This window comes from Eupeodes corollae, chromosome 1 (assembly GCF_945859685.1).
Source record: "Eupeodes corollae chromosome 1, idEupCoro1.1, whole genome shotgun sequence".
NCBI lineage: Eukaryota > Metazoa > Arthropoda > Insecta > Diptera > Syrphidae > Eupeodes > Eupeodes corollae.
Genome location: NC_079147.1, coordinates 7,591,120 through 7,610,423, shown reverse-complemented (window position 1 = coordinate 7,610,423; position 19,304 = coordinate 7,591,120). Strand labels below are relative to the sequence as shown.

General features: G+C 29.8%; 1 protein-coding gene across 6 annotated transcripts in view; it reads right to left on the bottom strand.

Moving 5' to 3' along the window:
* The window catches only part of LOC129938832 (uncharacterized), a 124,220-nt gene extending 105,364 nt beyond the window's left edge, over window positions 1–18,856 (bottom strand). For 5 of the 6 annotated variants that reach the window (XM_056046625.1, XM_056046624.1, XM_056046621.1 and 2 more), the window contains exon 1: window positions 17,664–18,856. Coding sequence is in view for 3 of the 6 variants with exons in the window: in XM_056046621.1 (XP_055902596.1) it covers window positions 17,664–17,709 (46 nt within the window). In the remaining 3 variants the exon portion in view is untranslated. The remainder of the gene's footprint in view (window positions 1–17,663) is intronic. The other variant, XM_056046626.1, reaches the window with a different exon arrangement.
* Window positions 18,857–19,304: the final 448 nt, after the last annotated feature.

The following is a 19,304-nucleotide window of genomic DNA, read 5'->3' as shown; positions in this document are numbered from 1 at the left end:
TTTAATATACAGCTAAAGCTAACATAAATTTGTATGTATTCAAATGTGTCATGAGTGGCCGTGAGATCGTTTCAAAAACGAATACAACAACTTTATTTTCTGTTTTCAATTTTTGCATTTTTTACCATAACAAATAATACGAAATAGAGCATCTCTGTGTATTTAACTCCCCAAACCCCTACCTGCGTTCGTCCCTGATTTATGGCCTTGCGAGTCCGGAAGTTCAGAAAAAAGTGCTTACAAATGTGCTATTAGATAAATTATGTGATATTGGACAAACGCTGTCGGAAGAAAATGGGTTTCAATTTTTCCTAGATAGCGTAGAAATATTTTTAATGTCTCATTTCTTTTATGATATAAAACAAATGTAATTCTTTTTTCGTTTAAAATTAAGAAACTTAACTACTGATCTAAGTAATATAAAATTTGAAATCCTCTTTTATTACATCTTGCTTATAATTTCTTGCAAGTAGTTATATTGGCTGAAATAGAAATATTTATAAAGTAAAAAAGGTCAATATACAAAATGTAGGTTATGGGCCCAGACAAAAATTTGGCAATAAAAATTCAGTTATTTTCGAGCCCTTCCCGCAAATTTATCATAAGCGCCAAAATAAATTTTATCGTAAACGACAAATCGAAAGCTTACTGCTGGTCCTTGAAACAACTTGTTCCCATAGTCGGTATTGGAAATTATTAATTATGCTTAAGTTAATAAATGACAATAGCCTACAAGGCTCTACGTGTTATTAGAAAATTTTAATAATTAAGTTTTCTTTTTTATTGAAAATGTCACTTACGATAAAATGGCGGGAAGGGCTCGATTTATCTGATGAACAACTTAAAACTATAACAACACTTTTGAGCCAATCATTCATAAACCATGGTTAAGGACGCAAAAATGGATTGCATGGATTTGTGAATATCTGAATTAGGGAGTAATACGAGATTAAAGTCTCTTGGATTTATTTATTTGTAGACAAAAAATGTTCCTGATATTTTTAATTGGTCCAATTAAAATTCTCATACAAGGCTAACTACCTGGGTCTTGTTTTAGATAAAAAACTAAATTATAAACGCAATGTACAGGAAAGAGTCAAAAAAGTTACTGTAACTCCCTTTTCTTGCAAAAAAGCTATTGGTAATAAATGGGACTTACAACCCCGAATTGGCTATACACATTGGTTATCAGACCGATTTTAATGTACGGTGTGGCAGTATGGTGGACTGCTTTAGAGAAAGGTATAAAGAGGAATATGTTGAATAAAGTCAAAGTGACTCAAACTGGTTAAATTGATCTTAGGAGAAAGCTTCAAGATTCATGTGGTATCACAACAGGCCATTAAACTGGCTTTAGTGTGTCCGTTTTCATCGTGGACAGCCACTTTAACCTAACCTAACCTAACCTAATCGGTCCGATTTGTTGAATTGAAAATGTTTATATATCTCGACTTTTCAAGGTCTCTAGAGTCTTAATGAAAGATTTTTAGAGATATGTTCGGAAAGCAATATTCGTGGTGCATATCTCAAGAACCAGTGGAAATATTGACTTCAAATAAATTTTGTTATACGAATAATAATTCAGAAAGATGCTGAAAGGACTCTCGAAAAAATTGAGTGGGGTTTTTTTTTATCACATCTCACGAACCAATAACGCTTGCTACTTTAATTTAGTTTTATATTGTTTAATTTGGCGTGATATTTTCAAAAAAAAAAATGATTCTACTTTAAAAAAAGGTGTGGGATGCGACCCACACTGTTAACTTCCCATCCCGTCTGTAGATTTCTCTTTCTTAAAAGGTTTGCAGGTTTTCGTGTTTTGCTGACAAAGTTATCAGTTGAATTATTCTTAAACAATTGAAAATTACCAACAATATTTTGTATATGATGAAATAGTTTGATTTAAAAACCTATTTTTCTTAATGGGATTTTTAGTCGAACACCAATTTTTACCAATTTAAGTAGCATTTCTTAAAAGTTTTTATTTCTTATATAAAAGAGACAAGCTGGATGAATGAAATTAATTTGAAGTCAATATCTTCTATTGTTTACGAGATATCGAAAACTGAACAGAAATTTTTATCAAATTTGAGTACTATATTTCTCGTAGATATTATTTTTTTAAGAAAAAACGGAATATGGGATATTTAAACAAAATTTACTGAATGTCGAAAATAATATTTTTTTGTGGATAAAATAATTTTCAAGACAATGTCTTAACGTGTTGAAAATGTATTTGAGTTGAAATTTAATGTTTACCAACTTTGAGTAATGTATTTCTTAGGTTTTTATTTTTTTATAAAAAAACTCCCTATTTGATTTTTTTTTTCAAAACTTTACCACATGCTAAAAACGTTATTTAAGTTCCGCACAAAATTGTTTTGGAGATAAGATCATTTTTTCTTCGTAAAATTTTCATTTTTTTTTAGTTTTTTTGATTTATAAAAAACCGTTACCTACTTGGAATTTTTTTCCAAAAATATACAGGTTATACGAAACTTCGTCATGTTATATAATATGAAATTTAATTCAAGTCTCTAGCGTTATTGGTTCGTGAGGTATTTTAGGTTCACCTGAACCTTTCTGAATTATTACAGGTAAAACCAAATTAATTTGAAGTCGATATCTCTACTGGTTCTTGAGCTATGGATGACGTAAAAAACGTCGCGAACGTATGGACATACGACTAACATCTCTCTTAAAATGTTTTATTTAGATTCTAGGAATCTTGAAACGTCGAGAAATGTTTTCAATTTGACAAATTGGACTGATTACAAAAACTTCCTATGGGAAGTTAAAAAGAGTTGTAATTAATTTGATTTACGAGTATAACATCATCGAGACAAAAAGGTTTGGGAATCGATATACAAATTACTAGAAATTGTGTTTGAATTAGAAAACGGTTTCAACCTAAAATCTCGAAGCCCTTTTTACTTCATTTAAAAATATTTCAAGTTTATCAATTATTCAATTATTAGACTTTAAAAATGTTGGTTTGGTATATTTAAGGCTCAAGACGAGGATATGTACCCAAGTTGTTATTTAAACGTTTTTACAAAAAATATCACAAAACTAGTTCTGCCCCAAAATATTATTTATTATGCTTACATCGTATTAAAAACTAACTTTATTTCATGAATGTTAAAATTACATTTAGAACAAATGTTGGGTCACATTAATAAACTATTACTAATTAAGAAACAATATGTAGGTATGTATGTACATATCTCTATCTATTTCTTGAAAACTCAATGGGTTCAAAGTTCAAAACATAGTAAATGAACATTTTCTTGTGTACCTACTTACATTCTTTAATTAATATTAATGAGTTTCACAACCATCCTTCTTAATTATGTCGTTTATATTAATCAACTCTTGTCTTAACTTTTATCCTTTTAAAAAATTATAAATTCATAACTTTAAATATAGAACAAAATTATTAAATTACTAAGTTCGACCTCGAGACGATTTTCGTACTTGTATTTTTTGGCTTGATGTCCTTGAATGTAGGAATTTCTTATAAGGGTGCAATTACACAAGTGAAAAACTAATCAAAACAGTTTTTTAAAGCTTTTTAAGATCATGCTTATTTCGATGTACATATGTACATACATATAAATGAGTAGATTGAACTCAAATATTATTTTTCGATATTTCAATTTCGGGGACAATCAATAAACTCTCGAAATTATATTCTCTCTTTTATTATGTAAATGTATTTCGATGCTTTTCATAAACAAGACTTTTTGAAAATCCCTTTCGAAAGGATTTTTCAACTTTCTACCTGTTCTAGAATTTAATTAAGTCTTACCTTCATAAGCATTGTAGTGTCAAATAGCTCATACAAAAGTAAAAAAAAAATGCAACGAAGTTTTCATGGAAATTTTCAACTAAAGAAAAATAATTTCTTAGAAATTCCTACCAACATTCAGAAAAATTTCCATAGCTAACTTAATAATAATAAATTCTTGGAAGTAAATGCTCTACGATCTGACATTTCATCGCTTGGTTGTTGTAAGACTTTATTGTCATGAGATGTTCTATTTTTTTTTGTTTATTTTGTTTTATATAAAAATAAAACTGCATGAAAAATTGTTTACATTTGATTCATATAAATTCTTTCAATGGAACTTTTACAATTCATTAAGTTTCATATTTATTTTTACTCAATATTATTTTACAATGAATTTTGTGATGTCAAACTGATTTTGTTTGATTTTGTTGAAATTTAGAGCAAATACAAACCTTGCATTTTTTGTTTAAAAAGGTTGAAATTTACATAAATGTATAAGTTGCATATATTTATTCATGATGTGTTATATGAAAGGTAACAAAAAAATCAAAAATTTGTTTGTTAGCCTGGATGCAACTTTAAGAATGAATTTTAGTTGATAGCCCTGGTATTTGACACCGGTCAAAGTTAACTTTTACTTGGAGTATACATAAGTAAATGTTTAGCATTTATGTGAAAGGATCGCTTAGCAATCAACACACTTACTACAAAAGTTATTTCAAAACGAAGAATTGAATTGTTTTTTTTTTTTTTTTAATCAAAAAAGTGTTCAAAAAGTACCCAATGTTTTCGTTTTTTCAAAAAATTATTTATTTATTCGTTTACATCCCCCCCCAGATATAGTGCACTTATGTCAGTGTTACTTCCAATCTTCGAAGCACTCTTCATTTTCACTTTTTGATATGTTCCTTGAGGATTCTCAGCGATATGGCCTTTATTTCTCCAATCGAGAAAAAATACCTTCCTTTGGTGGGTCTCTTCTTTGGAAAGAGGAAAAAGTCATAAGGAGCCATATCTGGTAAATATGAAGGTTGGGGCCATGACAACGGTATCGTTTTTGGACAACAATCAAGCAATCGACAAGTGAGCAGGTGCGTTTTTGTGGTTTAAAAGCCAGGAATTGTTTTTTCATAAATCTGAGAGTTTTTTTCGGACTGCCTCCCGCAAACACCGCATCACTTCAAGGTGATATTCCTTAGTAACAGTACAACCTTGTGGTAAGAACTCTTGATGCACTATGTCATTATAATCGAAGAAAACAGTAAGCAAAACCTTTACATTTGATCGAACTTGACGTGTTTTTGTCGCTCTTGGTGACGTTGGATGCTTCCAAGTGGACAATAGTGCTTTGGTTTCGACATCATAACCATCATACACCCATGTTTCATCACCAGTTATGACCCTTTCAAGCAAACTTAGATAGTCGTTGACATCATTTAACAGCTCCTGAGCGATTGTTTTTTTGGTCAGAATTCAGCAGTTTTGGAATTAATTTCTTATTTTTTGTAAACAAACTTGTAATTCGATTTTTCACAATTTCTCCTGATGTGAAAAACGTTATTCTTTGTTCCATTAAGTTATTAACTTTCCATAGAAAGTTATTTTATTCGGGCCCATTTATCGAATTGAAAATTTTGACTTTTCTCGACGTTTCAAAAACCCCAGAATCTAAATTAAAGATTTTTAGAGAGATATCTGTGCGTGCGTGTGTACGTATGTTCTTTTGTTCGTATGTTTGTAAGCCCAGACGTTGGCGATACTTTCATATCTCAAGATCCAGAAGAGATATTGACTTCAAATACATATTGCAAAAAGATGCAGAAAGAGCTCTCAAGAAAATTGCGTGGGTGGTTTTTTCTACCGTAGCAGCTTAAAAAAATGGTGATAATGTTGGTCAACTCTAAATATCTCACGACCCAATGACGCTAGAGACTTAAATTAAATTTCATATTATATATTGTAACGCGGTACCTCACAAACATATTTTTTGGAAAAAAATCCAATAAACGTTTTTTTTTTATAAATCAAAAAAACTGAAACAAAAATTGTCACCTCGAAAATTTTACGAACAAAAAATGATTTCATCTTTTAAACAATTTTGTGCAACAAAAATAATGTTTTTAACCAAATTATCAGCTTTTTTTTACAAAAATAAAAACCTAAGGAAAAACATTACAGTACCCGTGGTATGATGGTAAGTGCGTTGGACTGTCATGCCAGAGGTCTTGGGTTCGATCCCTGCCTATGCCATCTAGCCTTTTCACGGGTACTGCCTCTTGCGAGGAATTGACAAATTCTCCAAGACTAACTCTTGTCATGAAAAAGTGCTTTCTGAAATTAGTCGTTTGGATTCGGCATATAAACTGTAGGTCCCCTCCATTCCTGACAACATTACTCGCACACAGAAATTATTGAGAGTTGTAAGTCACTAGGCCCTAGTTACCAAAGGATTGTTGCGCCACCCAATCTAATCTAAAGAAAAACATTACTCAAAGTTGGTAAAATTTGAGTTTCGACTCAAATATCTTTTTACCAACTGGAGATTATGGTTTCAAACTTATTTTATCATATGAGAAATATTGTTTCCAACATTTTGAGCAAAATCGAGAATTTAACAAATGTTGGTAAAAATTGTTATTTGACTCAAATATCTTTCCAAAAATTTTAAATTATGGATTTAAATTGTTTCCATTGTTTTCTACATTCGGACAAATTTTGAGAAAAATCGAATTGGCAGCTGTTTTACAAAAAATATAAACCAAATATAAAACTTTGTAAAATTTGCTTTCGACTCAAATAGCTTTTAAATTAAAAATATTGTGTTCAAACTTTTTTTTTCACAGAAAATATTTTTTCGATATTCAGTAGTTTTTTTATAAAAATCCAACATTCGATTTTTGCCTAAAAAAATAAATCTACAAAAAATAGTACGCAGATTTGCTAAAAATTGATGTTCAGTTCTTGATATCTCTCAAATTAAGAAATCCTAATAAAATTGGTAAAAATTTGTTTTCGACTTAAAATTTATTTAACAAAACTAGATTTTCAAACTAAACTATTTCTTTATATGAAAAATATAGTTGCTAATTTTAAAATTAAGAACAATTCAACTGACAACTTTTTTAACCCAACACGAAATCCTACAAACTATTAACCATAAAAAATCGACAGACGGGAGGGAAAGTTATCAGTGTGATTTGAATCCCAGCTTCTTTTTTTATAAAATAATGTGACGTGATACCAAATTCATATTATTTAAACTAAATTCAATTAACGGTTTTTTATAGACTCCTTGAATGTTTTAGGAAAAGAATTATCTGACAGCTTTAACAAACAATAAAAAAAAAAACTGATAAGAAATGGTTTTGACTCAAGGAGAACAAAGATCCTCCCCCAACTATAGAGGAATCAGTCTATCAGTCTAGCCTACAAAATCTTCTCAGCCGTAATATGTGAACGTCTAAAGCCCATCCTCAACAACACCTGATAGGTCCTAATTCGAGTAGTTTTAGACGAGAAAAGTCCACAGTCGATCAAATATTCACATTAATGCAGATCCTGCAAAAACCTAAGAATACCAAATCGACCCACTATCTTTTCATCGATTTCGAGGCCGCATATAACAGCATCTACAGAGACGAGCTGTATAGAGCCATGTATAGTGTTGAAGAAGGACATTTTTTGATATCTAGTATTTTTTTTAGAAAAATTAAATTTACGTTACATTTTTTATTTACATAAATAGAAAGTATCTTAAGCCTTATTTGATACAAACTAGCTCTGATAACATTTTTCAAATTTCCAACTGAAATTTTGTGTGTGAGAAATAGATACATTATACAAATACTAACATAATCTAATCATATTATAATTGTTTTGTTCAAATGTAAGCTACCCCTCAATATTCGAAACGTCAAACATCGAATAGTATTCGAATAGTAAAAGGTCATCGACGAGTGATCGATGCTGTTTGACGTTTTTCTTCTTTTTAACATTCTTATTCTCTTTTGAGCCAGAGTAGAACCGGCAAGAAATAAAAAAGATAAAATTATATTAAATAAATTAAAATAAAACGAAAATAGTCGTACTTTAATAATCAATATGTTTTTGACTCAAATATCTTGACAAACAAACTTGTTAAATGTCAAACAAAAAATACGATAAATAACAAAATTTAGACCAAGAAAAGGAAAAAAAAATATAAAAAATAATATACCATAAATACACACATTTAAAGAACTTAAACAAAAAACAAACAAAATTACGAACAAAGTAATATTAATCAACAAAATTATCAATATTTATAATATTTAAAACAATACACCATCATATTTAGAAGATAATAGAATATTTTGAAGAAAAATGTCTGTTGTTAATTAGAGAGCTATTAAAGGAAATTAGTAAATTCTTCTACTTTGTTCTTTCTCAGTTTATCATTTATCCTCCTCAAACATTAATTACGAAAAATCAGTAGAAAAAAAAACATAATATTAAACCGAATTCTTAAGAAATTTCGATACAAATATATATTAGCCATCATAATTAGTTTCTTCGCAGAGAAATTAGACTTAAACGTTAGCATATTTTTATAATTTCTCATTCGTACGATAAAATAGACACCCAATTAGACAAAGTGAAAAAGTTTAAGAGGGTTTCCCCAAAATGTGGGAAAAACATTATATAAATAATTGTTTTACTATCTAATGTACTGAAAACAAATAAACAAACATTTTTTTATTTCTTAATCAATTGAAATTAGAGGTTACAAATTATTGAAAGGACAAATTCTTTTCCTACAATTTTTTTAAACAATCATCTTATAATCATAGTCGTTTTAGGCGAAAACTACTAATTTTTGGTAAGAATATATTTTGTTTTTCAATTTTTTTTACATAATATTTAAATAAAGGATTTTAGAAAAAAAAAACATTAACTATGCCAGTTTAAGCGAATCGCACATTTTTCACTGACGAAAATACCCGACGGAAGAATTGAAAGCTATCACTTTTGAAAGAAGACTACATTCTCCTTATAATTTAAAAATAATTTTGGTAGATAAAACGGTAAGGATAATTTTTAGTTTGATTAAAATTTCTTGAATTTTAGTCTAAAATTGAAAAAAACTGAAGATCGCTTTAGGATTTTGGTGTATCTAGAAAATAAAACTGATTCGCAACTCTGTTTTCAATATGCAATCAATAGTTCATACAAAAATTTAATTTTGAAATCAATTAACACGATATATTTTTCAAATTAAATTTTGTAGATAAAACACACCATTTTAAATGAGCAACCATTTTTTGGTGTAAAATTTTAATCTTGTAAAGATTAATTACACTGAACTACTAATGTCAAACCATAATGTTTATAAATCTTTACAATACGTGCGTTTTTTTGGTATTCCATATAAATCTAGCACAGTGAGAAATTGTCAAAACGATCCGCAGTAGCCAAATTTTTTTATTTAAAAATTGGTACAACTGAAAGAAGATCTGTCAGAATAATAATAAAAAAAACACAAATAGAAGAAATGTTTGCGAAAATCAAAAGTTAAAATTAACATAACAAAAAAAAAAACTAACTAAAACTAATAAAATGGACAATTTTCAAAAAGAAATGTTAGAAAACATCTGTAAATTGAAATTCTATATACAAAAAGTTCCTTTAACAATTGCTTCAAGGAGGGGGTTTGTTCGCAGACTACTACATTTACATGTGGTGTTGAAACGAACTTGAAGCTCGCCTCAATTCCTGAATCGAGTTGAAATGAGCTTGATTCGAATCGATTCCGTTCGGGGTTTGGAGTCAAGTCAAAATTTGCGAAGAAAAAACTGTGTGAAGGAGTTGGTTTTACAGATAATGCATTATTGTCTATTTATTAGCATGTTTGTGTACAAAAAATATAGTTTCGTTTAATCAAATAAAAACAAAGGTAGCAAATTCTTATATGGCGCTAAACTATTAAGTTTTTCATTGTTCAACACGAATCAAACTATCTCACTTGCACTTCAAACATCAAAAATATTTGCATTTTAGAAAGTGCTATCAAAGTTTATCGGTTTAAAATCTTCTTGTGTGGTGGAAACACCATGAAGATTTATTTAATCTAAACTGACATAAGCCTTTGGTGGAAGCATAGCAAAACTTAATTATCTTTTCTATTGTTGTCTCTTGCAAAACAAGCCCAGTTAGTCCATTTCTCTAACAAAACTAAATAATATCAGCAGTAATAGATTGATTTTTTCCCCAAAAGGAAAACACATCATACCAAATGCACAACAACTCAACGAACACAGCCATCGAGATGCAAATGCAATATCAACCGTACCAACATTTGGGAACGAAATCACATAAGATCCATTTGAGACTCGTATAAATGACAAAAACCCATCCATAGTAAGATTCAACTCTAACTTTTATCGCTGTTATTCATACTATTGATATTGTTTTTGTTATTCTTGTAAAATCCTTCTATGCTATGGATAGATTTTCCAACAAAACACGGGTAATTTAATGCATGTTTATGATGTTCTGGAATTTAGAAATTCGATGCGAAATATTTCTGCATATTTGAGAGTATATTTATTTATTTTATGAAGAAATTGAATGTTGGACCTTTAAAATCGGTCACGTATCCTATTTCAAGTAAAAAGTGTACTGAAAATTTAAAAATGTATAGTAGACGAATGTGTGTCTCATCGCACTCTGCGCAATTAAATAATATTCAAATTTTGTTTTACTTTCAGTATTTACTCTATTTACAGCAAGAAAATACAAAATAAAAAATTTTTCGATATAGTGCATTTCTTTATTGCTTGAGGTTTATTTAAAAAAAATTCTAACATTTTTTGGATATATTTAAAATTGGTGGAACATATTGCACATTTTACAGCATACAAAATGTATCAATAGAGTAATTTCCTTTTTGTTCCTAAAAAAGATTGAACTTTATCATAAATCAGAAGATATAAGTATGCATAAGTATGCAGGGTGTTCCATAGTGACAACTACATATGATAACCAATTTTAACTTCCCATAGGAAGTTCGATTTGTTTAATTAAAAATGTTCACAAATCTCGGCGTTTAAAGGTCCCTAGAGTCTAAATAAAAGATTTTTAGAGAGAGGTCTGCGCGTGCGAGTGTATGTACGTCAGCGTGACGTGGTTTTCGTCAGCCATAGCTCAAGAACCAGTAGAGATATCGACTTCAAATTGATTTAGTTATACAGATAATAATGCAGAAAAATGCCGAAAGGGCTCTCAAGAAAATGCGTCTGTGGTTTTTTGGATAACCCTTAATATCTCACGAACCAATAACGCTAGAGACTTGAATTAAATTGTATATTATATAATATGACGTATAACCAAACAAATATATTTTTATAAAAAAATTCCAATTGACAGTTTTGTTTATAAATCAAAAAAACTGAACAAAAAATATTTGTCACCTCGGAAATTTCATGGACAGATATTATTTTATTTTCAAAATAATTTTTAATAATTTTTTACAAAAAATTAAAAGCCTACAAAATAATAAACAAAAGTTGCTAAAAATTTACTTTAGACTCAAACATCTTTTCAAAAATTAAAAATATTGGCTTACAACTTGTTTTATATCACAAAAAATATTGTTTTCGACATTCCGTAAAAATGTTATGTTATAATAATGCAACATCTTTTCTGTACATTAGTACATAAAAAATATCTCGTTAACAAAAATATTTTAAAAACAAGTAAACTTCATATTGCATCATGTGCAAAATATTGTTGGTAGTTTTTAAATTTTGAGAATATTTCAACTTTTTTAACAAAGCACTTAAAAATACAAACTTTTTAGCAAGAAAATCGACTGTTGGGATGGGAAGTTATCAGTGTTGGTTGAATCCCAGCCTCTTTTTTTTTAATTTAATAAAATATTAAGCTCGATAGAAAAAACATGTATGATATTAAGAAAATTTTAACTGTTCTTGTTTTATTAAAAATGAAAAAAATAGGAACTATCAGCTTTAGTGTTTCGAAGTTAAATATCGTTCTCAATGGTAAGACTTTTTTTCACCAGTAATTTTTAAGAGCAGGTCCTTTACGTTTGCGTTTGTGGTTAAATTAACGTGTCGTATAATTTACCATTTTCTGTTTATATAGATACTTAATTTAATCTGTGGACTTTATATAACATTGTATTCAATTAGAGATCGTTACTTAATTTACTATCGCAATATTTATACATATATTGATTAATAACAAATTATTCCTTCCGTGTTACTATAACCTAAAAATGTCAAAAATGAGTTAAAAAGAAATTACTCAAAAAACAGTATAAATTATTTGAATTCAAAATGAAGTGAAAACGACAAAACTACTTCAAAATTTTTTTGACTTGAAAATAGGTCTCCTAAACCATATGATGGTTTTCGTCTCCGTTGGTTACCTTGAGACACTATATATTTTGGACGACTGCCACATATTTCAAGAAATATTAGAAAGTTGTAAATATTAAATGAAAGTACTGAATAATTTTTACGATATTAAAACACGACTTAATTATTCACCGTATTTGGACTAATTAAGTCTTAACATAACGTCTCTTAAAAATAAAAAAATAAAAAACAAAGTATTTTACATTTCAAACGATTTATTATCAAAAATCTTTTGAGAAATTTTGAATCAATATATATTTTTCGAGACTTTCAATTTTTAGACGGTTTGGAACAAAAATCTTTGGGCAGAGTATGATTCGTTTTTAGATTCGGCACTCGCATTCATAGATACTTATTCATAATTTTCTTGCAGGTTAATAAAGTAGAATCATAGAAACTATTACAAATTCTTCAGAAAAAAATTCAATTAGAAAATAAACATCGGTTTAAATCTTATTCCAAAATAAATTCTATGTTTCAATTCATAATAAATTTACCCCAAAATGTGATGTCAATAGTTTACACAGAGGTATATTATTTGAACAAAATATTATTAGTTTATTATTTACATCTTTGGGATACTTGTGTTCCAGTAACTAGAATAATTTGAACACCACTACCATAATTTGTATTTCGAATAAATAAATAAATTAGGTGGCGTAACAGTCAGTAGAGAACCAGGGCCTAGTGACTTACAAATCTCAACCATTTCTATGTACGAGTAAGTGCAGTGATGGAGGGACCTACAGCTTATATGCCGAATCCGAACCGCTAATTTGAGAGAGCACATTTCCATGACAAGAATTACTTTTGGAGAATTTGTCAATTTCTCACAAGAGGCAGAACCCTTGATTAAAACTTTACGTATCACAGGCAGGGATCAGCCTTGGACAATTCTGTAGTGCTAGTTTTTTTTTTTTCAAAAATGAAATACCATATTAAATTGGTTTAAAAAAATTAACTTTCAATTTGTTTCACATCATAGAAAATATTGTTTTAAACATTGGGGGAGATTTTTAGAAAAATCTGTTTTTAATCACGTTGTTTTTACAAAATGTGAAAATATTTTTAAAAGACACCAATGAGATGCTATCTTTGTAAAAACACAAAGTTTCTTAAAATCTGCGCTGTGCTAGAATTTCGGCTTCAAAAGATATAAAATAGTTGACCCTTGCTGATCCTATTCATTTCTGTATAATATTGCCATGAAAATTATAGGTTCCGGAAAAAAAAAACAGTAAAACTCTGTATGGTGAGTTTTTAAAATATTTAACTTGATAAAAGTTGAAGCAAATATTGTTTGAGTTTGATGATATCTTTCATATTCTACACCAAAAGATGGTTGATAAAGTCAACCCTGATCATGTCTTTTATACCGATGGTTCCTACAACGATGATAACCAGGGATAGGATTTTACTAACTTTGCCTTTTTTTGGTAAAATGGAAGATGAAACGACTTTCGAAAATGTTTCAAGCCCTAGTGATTGCAAATGTATGTATTTTATTTTGTCTCTTTTTGGCTTTTTATAACGAAATTGCTTTTTCTTGCATTCTTTGATCTTTTATTAAATTTTGTTAAAAAATATCTAATAATTGGTTAAGCATTAAATAAAATGTATACCGACCTTTCTGACAATTCGATCCGATTGATGTGGCCCGATTAACTTAAGAAAGAAAAGGTTGTGTTGTTCGTATCAGACGTTGCACCGTGTAAACGAAGAAGAGTGGCAAAACTCTGCAAGGTTTGTACTCGAAAATGGTTCACGTAACTTGTGTCGCACACGGTGTAAGCAGAGTTTGTGAACGCACTCGCGGTCACTATTCAAAAATTGACTCCTTCATGTCAAACTTGAAAAAAAGTATTTCTGAAAAGTCCATCTCAGATTGCTTTTTTTAAGGATATGGAACCTGAATTGCCACCCATCCTGTTAATTTCTTTGAAACTGAATTTGAAGTCGTATTTTGAAATTAACATTTAAACTAGGTTTTAACTCGCTGGGTACTTGGCAGCAGCATATTATGCAGACTATTTTCTGTATTTATTATTTACATCTTCGGGGCACTTATGTTCTGGTAACTAGAACAATTTGAACACTACTAGCATAATTTATATTTCAGAGATGGGTATAATTTACCGCCGGTATTCAAAATTGTTCAAAAACTCCACTCAAAGTTATATATTTTTATATTTAAAATGTATTATATTTAAAACTAAGCAGAATATTTTGGTGTACTTTGGCCGTTTGTGCTTTTTTTGAGAAGTTGTTTTCAATATTTAACGTCAGAAAAAAATATGATTATTTTCTTTTTGATCAAAAATCGTCTCGGATTTTGTTTGTTTTCAAACGAAAAAATTCTACGGATATACCAGTATCTAGATAGTATATATCCTTAACATTCGAAAATGTAATAATTCACTTGATGCTTAAATACAAAAAAAAAATATAAAGCATACTAATTTCAAACGAACTCAAATCTTTGATTCAGAAAAGAAAGTAACATCGTAAAAATTCAACTACCGCACAAGATATATTAATACAAATCCTTCCTGTATCTGATTAAACTTATAAAGAAAATATGACATCGAAATTAAAAAGTAATAAAGAAGCCAGCAAAAGTTAAAATAAAATTATAATTTATGCCAGAATATATCCTCACCGACATCGATGCGTATTACCAGTGAAATTTTAAGATCTTAAAATTAACTAATAAAGTGAAAAGTAATTCAATATTTTATTTACTTCCTTATACATATTTAGTGTAATGAAAGTTACTTTATATGAAGCCTCGTTTTAATGATGATTCTCAATTTTATCCTGAATTTATATAAACACAAAATTACAAAAACACCTTATTCCCCCTTAAAAGAAAAATGAAAAAAAAACTTGATATTCATTACGGAGTATTAATTTTCCGTTCTCATCTCGGTAAAATGTAAAAGGTGCTAGATATATATTTAATCAAATAAATGATACCATCATAATCACATCCTCTTCAAGATCAAAGTAGGATGATGGTGATGGGTAGGTATGGATAATAAAATATCCCGCATCAACTCAACCCAACCAAACCATGGTGCGTCGTCGTCGTTTTCTTGACTTGGCGAGAAAATCAAGTCAATTGGAAAATTTAACGACACGTGAAGATAATCTAAGGGTTCAAAATTTCTACGTCGCCGATTGAGCCCAACAAAATAATAAAAAAAAAAAACACCAAAGCCAGAAGGAAAAAAAAAGAAAATACACTAAAGAAAATTTCTTCCTCCTCCCCCACCAAAAAAAGGAAGAAAGTGAAGTAAATTTGTAAAAAAAAAACACAATCAAAAGAAAACAAAAATTGCAGACTCATTCTTAATCTATATAAAGTGTTTTCCTCCAAGAAAATTCACATAAACACAAATATACCGACGGAACAAGTGAGTATATTATAATGGCTTTCCAATTATTACCCATGAATATCAGACAACAGCAACAACAAAAAAGAAAAACAAAATACAACAAAATATAAACTTCACTGATCATAATATTTTTCATGAATGAAAAATTATATAGAAAATTAATTTATTGATTATTGCTCACTCGGGCGTATGTGGAATATTTTTTTTTTTTCAAATAAAAATACAAACAAAACAACAAAATTATCGCAAGTGAAAAGTTGAATTTTTGGGGTAGCACCTTTTGAATTGATGAGATGTGATTTTATATGCATTTCATAATATTAAAATGACAAATTGTGGCACATGTGTGTCTCGACAGGGCGCGAGCGCCATCAAAAAATAGCCCAACGAAAAAGAATAAAAACATAGAATGTTTTCTTAGAATTAAATTTGCATAAGACTCGTGTATAGGAAGACCTTCTATTTGCGTGCATTAAATTATATTTTATTTTTATTATCATTGATATTTTTCTTCTTGTTATGCATTCATTATCCATTCCTTCAAGCACCACCCTCCCGTCCCACACCTCTTTTCTTTTCTATCTCTAAACCACCATCATCAGTCTTTTGCAAGTCTTAAGTAAATACATCAATTAATTGGCAGCATGCCCATGGTTGGTTTTACAATGGATAAAATTACATCTTTTTTATGTTGTTGTTGTTGTTGTTTTTGGTGTTTTTGTTTTTGTTATTGTTATTTCGAGGATAGATATTATGGTAGTACAAACGAGGAATATACATACATATATAAAAAAAACAAGAAAGGAAGAAAAAGAAACAAAATCGTTAATTGATGATGCTGACGAAGACAAGGATAAAGACGAGGATGACAACGAAAGCAACGTTTTCGAGAATTGTATCTACACACATAAAATACAAAAATAAAATCAATAACTTCCCCAAACTACATTTTATCATCTCAGGTAGACAGACAGACTCTATTTCTCTTTCTCTTTCGCTTTCGTTTATCAAATTATGTTGTCTTAGTCTCTTTCTCACTCTCTCTCCGTGTGCGATGTTATGACATGTGCACACTAACTATTTTCAACAACAACAGAAAAAAAACACCCTCTATCAGAGCAACAACAGAAAAATAAATAATTAAATAAAAATTCAAAATTGGTCCATTATGTCATCCATCATCCGCACCAACATCACAAATCACTTATCTTATCATTATGATGGGATCTCCATTATCCACCATCATCATTATCATCGTGTCCTTTTTGAGAGAAGCTTTCTATTTTATTGTTGAAGGAGCATCGATTGCACTTGCAACACAGCACATCACAGGATATACGTATACCTATAGAATCAAAGGTAATAGTGCCACAACTCAATGACGACAATGCTCCTGATGCCTCTGATGATGATGGTGAATTAGATGCTCCAAGCCTGAAAGGATATAACTCTGTACAAGTGCGAAAAAGATGGCGCGCAAAACCATCATTCTATGGATCTCATTCTAAAAAGGATATTCCCATACACCACCATCTCACCATTTCACCAACGAAAAAACCAACTTTAAATCTACTCTCCTGCCTATTTTACGAGTATTGTTTCTATTTTTATTTTGCAGGACTTAAAATCGAATTTCATTTTCTAAGGACCTTTGGTATAATAATAATTGATGTATCTATAACAATATTTTGCTGAAACAAGGATATACAAATGTAAAGGAATGTAACAGCAGAGGTTTAAAAGTGCGCGCACATCACATGCATTTCAATACTGAGGACATACACTACACAGTACATTACGTTACAATGCCACCTAAGGAAACAAAAATAGGTGAAGGTCGGATTTTTAATACATCGCAGCATACAATGGTGTCCTGTGTTGTCCTCTTTCGTTCAAACAACCAACCAACCAACAAACGAACCATAACCAACCCTCTCCTTATTGATGTTGCAAAATATTAAATTGCGACATTTGTTTTTTTTTTTTTGTTGTTGTTGTATGTTCAACCCACCTCCCCTCCCCCCTCTTTATAAAAAGGTAGGAGTAAATACACACCTCGATTTATCCATGTTTGCATATTAAAATCGTTATCCATATCCATGATGTTAAATAAGATTTTCTCTCTGCGTTTTTGATTTTGATTTAATTGATATTATTTTAGTATCCTGCATAAACCATCAATTTCAAGAACTTAATTGCTGCTTTCAGGTATCCATGCACATCCAATACCACATCCTTTACGTCGTCGAACTTGATAGATAGATAGATATATACTTTTTTTTCTTCTTTTTCTCACATTTTCTTTCTTCTTTTTTTTGTTAAATAAATAAAAAGGATTAAATGCAAAAACTTTTTGGAGGATTTGGAAAATCAAAAACTACCGACGGTTCACAACGGCAACGATTTCGAAAACGACTTTGACAACTTTGACGACGACGACGAAAGTGACGAAGACGAATACGAATACAAATACGATTTTAAACTATGACAAGAAGTGAAAATTTAAAGAAAATTTAAGTTTAAACTTAAAACAAAAATTTTGCTAAACGTTTTTTTTTTCTAAAGCATTTTGTCTCGTTTTCGTTTTGGTTTTCTTTTTATTTTTTTCTCTATTCCATTTTTATGATTAACTTTTTTGAGCTACAAGGATTTTTGTAATATTCTTCACATTTGCAATTTTGATTCCTTCTTCTTTTTCTTCCTTTTTTAAAAATTGCGAATAATTTACATATTTTCTTACTTTTTTTTCAAAGACTTCAACACAAATAAGACACGAAAATCGACGATAAAGAGCACTGTTGGGTGTTGTTGTATTTTATTTTTTAATATATATTTTTTTAAACTTTGTGTATTATATACAATTTATTATATAAATAAATTTAACAAAATTTTGTATTTATTATAATTTTTGTGAATTTTTATTTTTGTTGTTAAACTTGCAAAGTAAATTCTAAATGAAAATATTTATACACATAATTTATTTTGATAGTAAAAAAAAATTAAAATAAAACGCGCCGTGCAAAAATGTTGGTATGTTGCGTATGCATGCGAACCAACTGCGATAGGACACTAGACCATGGCACAACAATCGAGAGAGAATCTCTTTGGATTTTGGTCACGGAGTAACGACGACGGAGCTACGGATACGGAGTAACGACGGAGCTACAGAGGAGCACGCGAGATGATGGCTGATATACACGATGGACCACTGTTTCTTGTCGTGCAGTGGGCTGCTCCTGCTGAATGGGAGGAAAAACTGAATTTTCCGATGTGAATTTTCCGTACATAACATAGAAAACCATTTCTCGTGCTCTCTTCGTGCAAAATCTCTCGTGAGATTTTATTCAGCTGGTGAGTTTGTGTTTTTCTTTTGGGGGAAGGGGGAAAATGTATCTTTGCGGTGTGTTTTCATCTCAAAATTCGGGCAGTTTCGGGGAGATTCTAAATAGCAGAAAGTTTTTTAAAACTCACCTTTAGAGATAACACGAGGAAAGTATCTTTTCGATTTTTGTTTGTTTCTATACAATTTTGTATAAAGCATCAGGACAGCATCGCTCCATCTCTCTCTCGCTCTGAGGTTTTGAGATCTGAAGTGTACTATGTTGTAGATATAAAGATATAAATAGGTTACACGGTTTGTTGTCGAAATATTGTGCTATTGTGAAATGTATAGAATTCCCTTGGGTAGATTCGAGG